This window comes from Kogia breviceps, chromosome 3, assembly GCF_026419965.1.
Source record: "Kogia breviceps isolate mKogBre1 chromosome 3, mKogBre1 haplotype 1, whole genome shotgun sequence".
NCBI lineage: Eukaryota > Metazoa > Chordata > Mammalia > Artiodactyla > Physeteridae > Kogia > Kogia breviceps.
In genome coordinates this window covers 175,632,912-175,646,098 of record NC_081312.1, presented here as the reverse complement: position 1 = coordinate 175,646,098, position 13,187 = coordinate 175,632,912, and the positions used below count along the sequence as shown (strand labels likewise).

The following is a 13,187-nucleotide window of genomic DNA, read 5'->3' as shown; positions in this document are numbered from 1 at the left end:
TTTCTTAATTGTTTTGGGTTTGTTTTTGTAGGTCCTTTTCTTCCTTTGTGTTTCCCACTTAGAGAAGTTCCTTTAGCATTTGTTGTAGAGCTGGTTTGGTGGTGCTGAATTCTCCTAGCTCTTGCTTGTCTGTAAAGCTTTGGATTTCTCCATCAAATCTGAATGAGATCTTTGCCAGGTAGAGTAATCTTGGTTGTAGTTTCTTCCCTTTCATCACTTTAAGTATATCACGTTACTCCCTTCTGGCTGGTAGAGTTTCTGCTAGAAATCAGCTGTTAACCTTGTGGGAGTTCCTTTGTATGTTATTTGTCATTTTTCCCTTGCTGCTTTCAATAATTTTTCTTTGTCTTTAATTTTTGCCAATTTGATTACTATGTGTCTTGGCGTGTTTCTCCTTGGGTGTATCCTGTATGGGACTCTCTGTGCTTCCTGGACTTGCGTGGCTATTTCCTTTCCCATGTTAGGGAAGTTTTCGACTATAGTCTCTTCAAATATTTTCTCTGGTCTTCCTCTCTCTCGTCTCCTTCTGGGACCTCTATAATGCGAATGTTGCTGCATTTAATGTTGTCCCAGAGGTCTCTTAGGCTGTCTTCGTTTCTTTTCATACTTTTCTCTTTATTCTGTTCCACAGCAGTGAATTCCACCATTCTGTCTTCCAGGTCACCTATCCGTTCTTCTGCCTTGGTTATTCTGCTATTGATTCCTTCTAGTGTAGTTTTCATTTCAGTTATTGTATTGTTTATCTCTGTTTGTTCCTTAATTCTTCTAGGTCTTTGTTAAACATTTCTTGCATCTTCTCAATCTTTGCCTCCATTCTTTTTCTGAGGTCCTGGATCATCTTCACTATCATTATTCTGAATTCTTTTTCTGGAAGGTTGCCTATCTCCACTTCATTTAGTTGTTTTTCTGGGGTTTTATCTTGTTCCTTCATCTGGTACATAGCCCTCTGCCTTTTCATCTTGTCTATCTTTCTGTGAATGTGGTTTTTGTTCCACAGGCTGCAGGATTGTAGTTCTTCTTGCTTCTGCTGTCTGTCCTCTGGTCGCTAAGGAATTCAAAAGTAGCTTCTCATCAGGAAAAAGTTTAGAATCCCTACAAGCAGTTAAAAGCAATTTAAATCGAATCAGAACAATCTTTATTTATGTCTTTTATACTTGCAAAAATGAAACAAATATTTGCTTGCTATGCATTTATCATCAAAACAAATAGTGAAAACATGAAAAGTGGCCAAGTGCTGCTACATCAGTTTCTCCAGTATTATTATAATGTTAAATTTCATCTAGCTAATAAAGTGACTTAACATGGATAGAAAAAAGAACAAGAATAATATGCCTTGGTGTAGGTGTGTTTGGGTTCATCTTGTTTGGGACCCTCCTGTACCTGAATATCTGTTTCCTTGGTGTTGTGAAAGCTGGACAGCCACATGTAAATCAATGAAGTTAGAACACTCCCTCACACCATACATACAAATAAACTGGATATCACTCAAAGACTTAAATATAAGACATGGCACCATAAAACTCCTAGAAGAGAACATAGGCAAAACATTTTCTGACAGAAATTGTAGCAGTGTTTTCTAAGGTCAGTCTCCCAAGGCAATAGAAATAAAAGCAACAATAAGCAAATGGGACCTAATCAAACTTATAAGGTTCTGTAAGCAAAGGAAACTGTACACAGAATGAAAAGTCTATGGACTGGGAGAAAACATTTGCAAACGATGCGACCAATAAGGGCTTAATTTCCAAAATATACAAACAGCTCATATAACTCAATAACAAAAAAACAAAAAACCCAATCAAAAAATGGGCAGAACACCTCAATAGACATTTCTCCAAAAATGACACACAGATGTCCAACAGGCACATGAAAAGATGTTCAACATTGCTAATTATTAGAGAAATGCAAATCAAAACTACAATGAGATATCATCTCACACTGGTCAGAATGGTCATCATTAAAAAGTCTAAAAATAACAAATGATGGAGAGAGAGTGGAGAAAAAATCCTCCTACATTGTTGATGGGAACGTAAATTGGTGCAGCCACTGTGGAAAGCAGCATGGAGGTTCCTTAAAAACTAAAAATAGAGTTGCCATACGATCCAGCAATAACACTCCTGGGCATATATCCAGACAAAACTATAATCTGAAAAGATACATACACCCCAATATTCATAGAAGCACTATTTACAGTAGCCAAGACATGGAAGCAACCTAAATGTTCACTGACAGATGAATGGATAAAGATTTAGTATACACACACACACAATGGAATACTACTCAACCATATAAAAGAATGAAATGATGCCATTTACAGCAACATGGATGGACCTAGAGATTATCATACTAAGTGAAGTAAGCCAGAAAGGGAAAGACAAATACCATATGATATCACTTACATGTGGAATCTAAAATATGATACAAATGAACTTATTTAAAAAACAGAAACAGACTCACAGACATAGAAAACAAACTTATGGTTACCAAAGGGGGCAGGGGATGGGGAAGGGATAAATTCAGAGCTCGAGATTAGCAGATACAAACTACTATATATGAAATAGATAAAAAACAAGGTCATACTGTATAGCACAGGGAACTATATTCAATATCCATAATAATAAATAATAATAATAAACCATAATAGTTTATAAACTATTATAATAGTAATAAACTATTATAATAGTAATAAACCATAATGGAAAAGAATATGAAAAAGAATATATGAATATATATGTTATATATGAATATATGAATATATCTGAATATATATATATGAATCATATATATATATGAATCACTTTGCTGTACGCCAGAAACTAACACAACATTGTAAATCAACTGTATTTCAACTTAAAAAAAAAAAAGAAAAAGAAAAAAAGAACAAGAAGAGGGATGCCCACAGAGGACAATAACAGATATTTACTGAATTGAATTCTTCCTATCTGTAAACCCTGTGGCTAATCCTAATAGCCTCTCACTTAATCCTAACAGCAACTCTGTGAAGTAGGTAATTATTCACATTTTACAGATGAGAAAACTGGCTAAGAGGGTTAAGTAATATCTTCAAAGTCATAGTTAGCAAGTCATTTGGAATGAGATAGGAACTTAGATCTGTTTGATACCTAAGTCCGAGCTTTTAGCCATACTCCTCATGAAAGAACCAAAATGAACCTCCAAAAAAGAACTGGAAATGCCTTTCCTCTGGCTATCACCCTACTTCTTCCTGGCCTTTAAGAATATAGGGGAGTTAACTCATCCTAGACCCATGCAGAATTTAGGTTACTGTAATAGTTGTTATCACATCAGAAATGTGCTGAATGGAAGACTGTATACATGCCTTGCACCCCAGTTTAGGCAGAGATCCAGAAGACAACAGCTGTGGATTAGAATTTAGGTCTTCTAACATCTCGTCCTGGGCGCCTTCCCTCTCATACCAATCACTTTATTAAACATTTTTAAAGATTACTAAAATTAGAAGGCAAAGTGAAATAAATGTTTAGGCTAAAAACAGCTGAGAGAATGTATCCACTGATAATCTGTCTTACAAAGAATAATTCTAAAATAGCCATTTTTGAGAATTATGACAGCAAAAATTAAACAATTTTGAGATTATATTTGTCTGCTTTCATAGAAAGGCAAATTTTCAGAGATTTCTATAAAACTCCTCTAAGTTCTATAGAGCCCAATGCTTTAAAAAATATATGTCAGAAACTTGAAAAAGTTAGCCAGCTAACCAAAATTCTTCATGATAATTAGCCAGTTTTTAAAATGAAATCCCAGATCCCAGAATATGAGAAATTGAAATTTTACAATGGTATTTTGACATAGAATCAGGTCAAATTCTAACATGACAGAGTATTTTATTTCCCCTGGTGCCCTGCAAAACAATCCTAGAAATTAGCAGAAAGAAGACTTCTATTCAAGAAAGCACCTTACCATTGGTTAATTCTAATAGGTCACTCCATTTGGGGGACCAGTTAGTTTGCTTTTTCCATTTTTCTATAATTCTGTTTATGTTAGAAACTTGAATAGAAAGTTATTTTAAACTTATATAAACTAGCATTCTTGGGCTTCCCTGGTGGTGCGGTGGTTGAGAGTCCACCTGCCAATGCAGGGGACACAGGTTCGTGCCCTGGTCCAGGAAGATCCCACATGCCACGGAGGGGCTGGGCCCGTGAGCCATGGCTGCTGAGCCTGCGCGTCCGGAGCCTGTGCTCCGCAACGGGAGAGGCCACAGCAGTGAGAGGCCCGCGTACCGCAAAAATTAATTAATTAATTAATTAATTAAAATAGCATTCTTCCTGAAGGGACATACATTCCATGCACAAAAATTAACTTTATTTTCTTCATAAAAGGTTTTCTTATTTCCTTCATTTAGTGGGTTCACACAAATTTATATGTTATACAACGTTTCTGGTATGTTATTTTATTTATATATTATACATAGTATATATATATATATATATATATACATGTTATGATATACTACTCCTTTGATGTATTTTATATATATTAATATTTTCAAAGCTAATTTATTGGAACTCTTTTTGTCAAGAAGTTCTCATAAACCTCCCCAAAGTGAATGAACTTGTACACCTCTGGAAAGAATTTACTGGCAGAGTATATGTGAATATAAAACAAATTTCAATCTTAAAATTATTTTCATGCTTTTAAAATCAATGTTACCATATGTATTAAAAACCACTGATATTAAATAGGAAGAATACTCCCAGAGTAATGGAAATAAAAATAAACAAATGGGACCTAATTAAACTCAAAAGCTTTTGTACATCAAAGGAAACCATAAACAAAATGAAAAGACAACCCACAGATTGGGAGAAAATATTTGCAAATGATGTGACCAACAAAGGATTAGTCTCCAAAACTTATAAACAGCTCATGAAGCTTAATATCATCAAAACAAACAACCCCAGTCAAAAACTGGGTGGAAGACCTAAATAGACATTTCTCCAGAGATGACATACAGATAGCCAAGAAGCACATGAAAAGATGTTCAACATCACTAATTATTAGAGAAATGCAAATCAAAACTACAATGAGATATCACCTCACACCAGTCAAAATGGCTATCATCAAAAACTCCACAAACAATAAATGCTGTAGAGGGTGTAGAGAAAAGGGAACCCTCCTACACCGCTGGTGGGAATGTAAATTGGTACAATCACTATGGAGAACAGTCTGGAAATTCCTTAAAAAACTAAAAATAGAGCTATCATATGATCCTGCAATCCCACTCCTGACCATATATCCAGAGAAAAACATGGTCCAAAAGGATATATGCACCCCAGTGTTCACTGCAGCACTGTTTACAATAGCCAAGACATGGAAACAACCTAAATGTCCATCAACAGAGGAATGGATAAAGAAGATGTGGTACATGTATACAATGGAATATTACTCAACCATTAAAAAGAATGAAATAATGCCATTTGCAGCAACATGGACCGAGCCAGAGATTGTCATACTGAGTGAAGTTAAGTCAGACAGAGAAAGAGAAATATCGTATGATATCATTTATATGCGGAATCTAAGAAGAAATGACACAAATGAACTTATTTACAAAACAGAAACAGACTCATAGACTTAGAGAATGAACTTATGGTAACCAGGGGGGAAGGGTGAGGGGAAGGGATAGTTAGGGAGTTTGTGACTGACATGTAAACACTGCTGTATTTAAAATGGATAACCAACAAGGACCTACTGTATAGAACAGGGAACTCTGCTTAATATTATGTAACAACCTAAATGGGAAAAGAATTTGAAGGATAGATACATGTATATGTACAACTGAATCACTTTGCTGTACACCTGAAACTATCACAACACTGTTAATCAACTATATGCCAATAAAAAAATAAAAAGTTTAAAAAATAAATAAATTGAAGAAAAATAAATAGGAAGAATAGTTTACATAACATATAAATTATAACAAATTTTAAAAATTGGAATTTGTAATCTCTAATATTAAGAGAAAATAAGAAATGAGTGTAGTATTAGAAAAACAGATAAACATAGTCTTTAATTCTGCATGCTTTGTGGACATTTTTCAAGATTCAGCTGCTTAATAATTCTATCTGTACTTGGAAACTTTGCTTTTATTTATCTGGGGTTTAGTGGTATAGTTAGTTCTCCTTTAGGCTTACAGGGACTGAGGCTTAGGTTTAATGCTCTGAAACCAATCTCATTAAAAAAATTAATCTTGAGAAAAGCTTCATGATTCATTACTATGAAGCATGTGCATTTCATAAAAAACATTTATTTAATTTTTTCAAATATAGATAGTAACTTTCTTTTTGCCATTCAACATATCTTTTTTATTTGTAATACTCTCACTGATATGAATGGAGCTTAAGGCAGAGAAATAATATGCAGGGAACTATGAAAATCAGACTCTTTCGGGCTTCCCTGGTGGCGCAGTGGTTGAGAGTCCGCCTGCCGATGCAGGGGACACGGGTTCATGTCCCGGTCCGGGAAGATCCCACGTGCCGCAGAGCAGCTGGGCCCGTGAGCCATGGCTGCTGAGCCTGCGCGTCCGGAGCCTGTGCTCCACAACGGGAGAGGCCACAGCGGTGAGAGGCTCGCGTACCGCAAAAAAAAAAAAAAAAAAAAAAAAAAACCAAAAAGCAGACTCTTTCTAAATCAGGTTCATATTAAAGATTGTTAATTTACTTTGAACTCTGTATTTGGGTACTCTTTAGTAAAGCATGTATTAAATTATTACAGAAATATCTCAAATGGCATTCCAGTTTGATGTGCAAATGTATGTGTCAATCAGAACATCATTTAATTTGAGGGATAAAAGAGATCAAGAGAGAAGTAGAAGTATACACTGGTCTTATGTGCTATTTCAAAGTCCACATTTTGACACAGTAGATATAAAATCTAGGTTTGAGAACAGAAAAACTACATTATAACTTTGACCTTCTCAAAGTCCATTTTTCCCACCTTACTATTTCTTCTGGGTAACAGTTGTTAATACTGTTGATGTATTCTTGAAGGAGAGATCCAGGTTCTGCTTTTACCTCTTGAATCTTTTTAAGTCCACCACTTGTTACAAAAAGTCTTCGAGCTTTGCTATCATGTGGCAGCACCTTGAAAAGTGAAGCATATAAAAATGTCAGCTTTTCTTTTCCAAGTTGGATTTTTACTACTGAAAAGCAATAATATATCTGAGGAAATGTATAAGAGAATTTATGTCCAATATACCTGTAACATAATGAGCCTAAATTTGCTGATCATTGGAAGTAAAATGGAGCCTTTTTAGAAATTTGTTAACTTTTTATGTTGTGGAGATGGAATAAAGGTAATAACGGGAGCAAAGATAATGGAGAGCCACTCACATACATACAAGGTAAAGAAGTATCTGTTCTTCTCTTATACAAACTGAAGGTCTCTTCAAGCTCCTTAACAAGGCACAGAGGGCCTTCTGTGACTCAGGTCCTAAATACCTCTCCAGCGTCCTTCCCTACCAACCTCTATGCTAAATTTTATTTCAATAATCTCAAAGGGCGTGTCCAAACCATTTCTTGTCTTTGCCTATGCTGTTTCCTCTTCCTAGAATACCCTTCTACCCTCCACACACCTCCCCCCCATTACTTGGCTCACTCTTGCTTATCTTTTTTTTTTTTTTTTTTTTTTGGCCACACCACGTGGCATGCAGGATCTTAGTCCCCCAACCAGGGGTCGAACCAGTGCCCCCTGCAGTGGAAACTGGACCATCAGGAAATTCCCACTCTTGCTTATGTTTTAAGACTCAGCTCAGATGTCACCTCCTTTAAGAAACTTTCTCTGGGATACCCCTATTCACTTTTCCCAGGATGAGTCGTGTACTTTTCTTCTCTCATGGAATTCTGTTAAACCCCAATCAGTGCACTTGCCACATAATATTTTAATTATTAGTTTATATGTCTATCACTCATCAATGTCATTGAAGGTAGAAACTATTCATTCCTTCATTTCTCTAGTGCCTGGTGCCTAACAGATGCTCAATAAATGTTTAGGAAATGAAAGAACATACTAAGGGGTAGGCAGAGAAAGGAAATTGAGGAGGTGTTAGAGACAGAAGAAAAACCGGGGAAGGAAAGAATCAACAAATGAGAGAGAAGACTTTAAGAAGCGACCAATGAGAACTAAATAAAGTCACTGGGTTTGACAATGGATGTTAGTGTGCTGAAAGGAAAGAGCCAGTGGAGATGAAGAGGTCAATCGTGCAAGACAACACGACCACCAGACAAGGAACAGATAAGGAAGGTCCTGGGGGCTGGGGATGCGGTTCCTGCTTTCTTCCTTCCGTGGCCACTGCTACCATTCCCTCTGACAGAAACACCCTTTCTCTCTTCCTCCATTCTTACTCTTTCTTTAAAGACCAGCTTTTTTTTTCACTTGTACTTCTTCTGCTGAAGTCCTCCCTGAATATCTCAGGCTGCATTCACTCATTCCTTCTCAATTTTTTTTTTTTAAGTTTATCATGAAATCAACCACATTGAAGTGTTTTCTGATTGTTCCATCTGGTCCCCCAGCTCAATTATAAAATACCTTGAGGGCTTCCCTGGTGGCGCAGTGGTTGGCAGTCCGCCTGGCGATGCAGGGGACGCGGGTTCGTGCCCCGGTCCGGGAAGATCCCAGGTGCCGCGGAGCGGCTGGGCCCGTGAGCCATGGCCACTGAGCCTGCGCGTCCGGAGCCTGTGCTCCGCGACGGGAGAGGCCACGGCAGTGAGAGGCCCGCGTACAACAAAAACAACAACAACAACAAAAATTCCTTAAAAAGAACTTGGTTTTATTCTTTTTTTGCCTATCCCTTAATGCTTAACAGCGTGCTGGGTACATGTAGGCACTTTAATACTTAAAACTACAAAAGGATCTTTCTAATAGAATGATAATACGCATCAAATGATAATACGCATCATCTTTACTGGACAGTAAACGATGGCACTAGTGTGTATATCTAAAAATGGAAAAGCCTATAGGTGTGTTGGTTTTAAATATTTTGTTTGGCCTGGAGGGTTTTTATTACCTCCTATCTGTCTGCAGCCCCGTTAAATTCATACTTTTTTACCTTCTGCCTTGCTTTCCCATCTCTTTTCTAGTGCTCTGGAGCCTTAGATTAAGTAAATGCAAAATTCTGCCTGAAGAAATATTCCCAAAGGTACATTTATAAGAGTATGGGATATGCAGTATTGTGTTTATTTTATCTTGGCTGTCTAACTTCCACAAATCCCACTGATTTACTTTAAAAGGGACTTATTTTGAACTCAGTTCAAGCTAGTGTTCATTTTCATAAAGTTCAGTAAAATTCAAGTTCAAGTTCAATAAAACCAGAATATCTTACTCCCTGTAGCCGAAAAGATTAGACGATAAAATGAAGCTTTCAGAAATCATGTCAACTACTCACTTTCAAGAGCTGATGACTGTGAATGATCCACTCATCTCCTTACACCTCCCTCCCTCTTAGCTGATCGAATTAGCTGGTCACTTTCTTACTTAGCACCAAGAAAACAAAGTTCGATTATGTTCTTAGAAGGAGGAAGACAGAGCATAGGTGTTTGTCACACAGAATTGTATCCTGAGGGGCCTTCAGCAACTTACAACTTTCTACCATCCAGTGACTATGGTGCTTGAAGGGCAACCAAGCTGTTGGAGATCATGGAAAGGATTCAAAGAACTGAGGGCTGTTAGCAGACAGTACGATCTTTCAGATGAGTATCTAAAACTAGAACTATTTAGCTGTAGGGCCTAACCTAAACATTACAGCAATATATAGTTTTTGTTCATTATTTGTAGAAATACAATATACAAACAGTGCTGTACCTCCTTTATATAGCGTTATAACTGACTATTCAAATGAATTTGGCCCGCCATTCATTTTTATTATTTTTTAAAAATCAGCCTTAACCACGTCCATGTTTTAATTCTTAAAAACAACTTTTTGGGATTTTGTGGGGTTTTTTTTTTTTTTTTGAGTGCTTAGTATATGCCTGGGATTAAGCTAAACTCTTTATATATAACACCTCATTAACCTTTACAATGACCCTATAAATAGGTTCTTCTATTAACCCCATTTATGGGTAATCACACTAAGGTTTAGAGAGGTCAAGACTTGCTAAAGGCATTGCTGCTGGTAAATGGGGACTCCAGGCACCCCAGCTCCAGAGCCTGGGCTCATGGCCACAGTGGGATACTAATTCCAAAGACCCTGTTTTCTTAAACCCAACCTCCTGAACACAGTTGTTGATAGCTTAGGGTCCCCCTCCTGGCCATCCACAGCTGTGAGAACGCAGTCACTCTCTCTCGGCCTCTGCTTTCAGCAGTCAGTCCCACTGGCGGAGCCCCTTCCAGCAGCTTGACCTTTCTACCTTACTACCTTGAATCTACAGTGGTCTAAGAAATATGACAGCCACGTTTGTTAAAACTGTTCACAGAATAAGTCAATACACTCCAAGTGACTGTCTCAAAGCATCTCCGGTAAAGTGCATGCACGTTGCAAAAAATATTTCAGTGACTCAGAGACCTTTTTCCTTTTCTTTATAAGATCTTCGCAGTGTTCCCAGATGAGTGAAACTAACAGACACTGGGGAAAAATTACCAAAAGTTACTTCTTCGGTATAAATTATCTGCGTTATGAGGTTTTTATATGTTGACTCTTTACTCTCCAAGAACATAAAAAAGACAGTACAGAGGCTGTGAGGAAAATGTGAGGAAGAAGAAAGTGTGAATGATTTATGTGTGAATTTTATTAGCTTATGTTAATTTTATTAACCTATATTACCTTCCGTGTCAATATGATAGGTGAAAGTTAAGTAGTAAAACCCTGCCCCCATCTTACAGAAGAAAACATTGACCCAGCAGAAGAAACAAGTTAATACCCCATTGCAATTTTCTTCCCCCTCTTCTAGGCTAAGAGAGAATGTCTTACCTTACTGAACTGTCCAACCACATACTTCAGAATATTGGGAGGAGCATCATACAGAAATGGCTCGAGAGCTGGTAAATAGGTGCATTTTTGTAGAATATTCTTTATGGCTTTTTTACTCTATTGAGATACAAAGCAAAATACATACCAAAGTAAGTAATCAATGAAAGCTTGACAAGAATTCATGTCTTGTGTTCCTGGAATTTGAAAATGAAGTGAAGAGCTTGTGATGAACTTAACTGCTGTTGGTGACAAGGTCTACCAGCGGGATAGTGGAGATCACATCCACTGTGCCATGCAGACAGCCTTACTCCAATTATAACAGTTCCAAGTTGGTGATAGACTGCCAACTTATTAATCAAGAACTCTAATGACACTAGAAATCCACTGAGCTTCACTATCCTTCATCAAGAAATACACTTGATTTTTGACTATAAACTTCTAGATCAGGATGTATATCATGATTAATAATCAGTTATATTATCCAGCATGAAAGAAATATTAGTATACTAGTTAATTAAGATTTTGTTTACTTGTCAATTTCTGGGTTTAATATTTTTTTAACATTATTGAGATATAATTTACATACCATAAATTCACTCATTTTAAAATCCATGGATTTTTAGTAAATTGACAGAGCTGTGCAACCATCACCACAATCTAATTTTAGAACATTTTCATCATCCCAAAAGAAACCTCGTGCCTGTTTATAGTTACATTCTTGTGGGTGTAAAGTAATATCTCATTATGGTTTTGATTTGCATTTCTATAGTCGCTAATGATGTTGAACATCTTTTCATGTGCTGATTGATCATTTGTTGGTGAAATGTCTATTCAGATCTTTTGCCCATTTTTTAGTTGAGTTGTTCTCTTATTATTGAGTTGTAAGAGCTCTTTATATATTTTGAATACAAGTCCTTTCTTGAATATATGATTTGCAAGTAATTTTTCCAAGTCTGCGGCTTGTCTTTTCATTTTCTCAGTGATGTCTTCTGAAGCATACAAGTTTTTCATTTTGATGAAACCTAATTTATCAATGTTTTCTTTTATTACTTGTGCTTTAAGCGTCATTTCTAAGAAATCAATGCCTAATCCAAGGTTAAAAAGATTTACTTCTATGTTTTCTTCTAAGAGTTTTATAGTCTTAATTCTTACATTTAGACCTATTATCCATTTTTAGCTAATTGTGGTATATGGTATGAGACACGGGTCCAAATTAATATTTTTGTCTGAGGATATAATAATTATCCTAGTACAGTTTGCTGAAAAGACTATCCTTTTAACATTAAATTGCCTTGGTACCTTTGTGAAAAATCAATTGACCATAAAAGGGTCTATTTCAGATTTTCAATTCAATTACTACATTGATATATATGTCTTTCTGTAAGCAAGTACCACACTATCTTGATTCCTGTAGCTTTATAATAAATTTTGAAGTTGGGCAGTGTAAGTCTTTCTTTTTCAAGATTGTTTTGGCTAGTCTGGGTCCTTTGCACTTCCATATGAATTTTAGGATCAGCTTCTCAACTTCTGGGGGAGAAAAAGCCAGCTGGGATTTTGACAGGAATTGTACTGAATATGTAGATGGTTTTCACAATATTGAATTGCCATTTTAACAATATTGAATCTTCCAATCTGTGAACATGGAATGTCTGTTCATTTATTCAGATCATCTTTAATTTTTTTCAGCAATGTTTTATAGTTTTCAGTGTACAAGTCTTATACTTCTTTCATTAAATTTATTCCTAAATATTTTATTCTTTTTGATGCTATTCTGAATGAAACTATTTCCTTAACTTCATATTTCAATTACTCATTACTAAAATATGGAAATACAGTTGATTTTTATATTGATCTTATACCTAGTGATTTTGTTGAACTCTTATTAGTTCTAGTATTTGTGTATGTGTGTGTCTGTGTGTATTCCTTAGGATTTTCTACATATAAGATCACGTCATATTTTGGATTTAAAATGTATAAGCCTTTAGAAAATGTGCCTTATATTTGGTTATTTATGGCTGTGAGTGAAATAAAATTGTTCCTACAACTTCATTCTGTGAATTGTACAGAAATTACACGGGGTCAACAAACCCTTTTATTTACCTAATTCAGGAAATCAAGTAACATGTTACTTTGAAATAATGAATAAGAGATTATGAATTTTGCTAAATGTGAGAGCATTTAGTAGTTAGTGCTTATCCTTAGACATATATAATACATGATGATGTGAGGGAAGGAGTCATGGGCTATCTGTTTAGGG

At 36.1% G+C, this 13,187-nt stretch overlaps 1 protein-coding gene across 1 annotated transcript in view; it reads right to left on the bottom strand.

Moving 5' to 3' along the window:
* SPAG6 (sperm associated antigen 6) overlaps positions 1–13,187 on the bottom strand; it is a 77,125-nt gene that overhangs the window by 10,845 nt on the left and 53,093 nt on the right. The window contains exons 9-10 of the mRNA XM_059057861.2: positions 10,931–11,047; positions 6,964–7,109 (exon numbers count right to left, since the gene is read on the bottom strand). Coding sequence (XP_058913844.1) covers positions 6,964–7,109; positions 10,931–11,047 — 263 coding nt within the window. The remainder of the gene's footprint in view (positions 1–6,963; positions 7,110–10,930; positions 11,048–13,187) is intronic.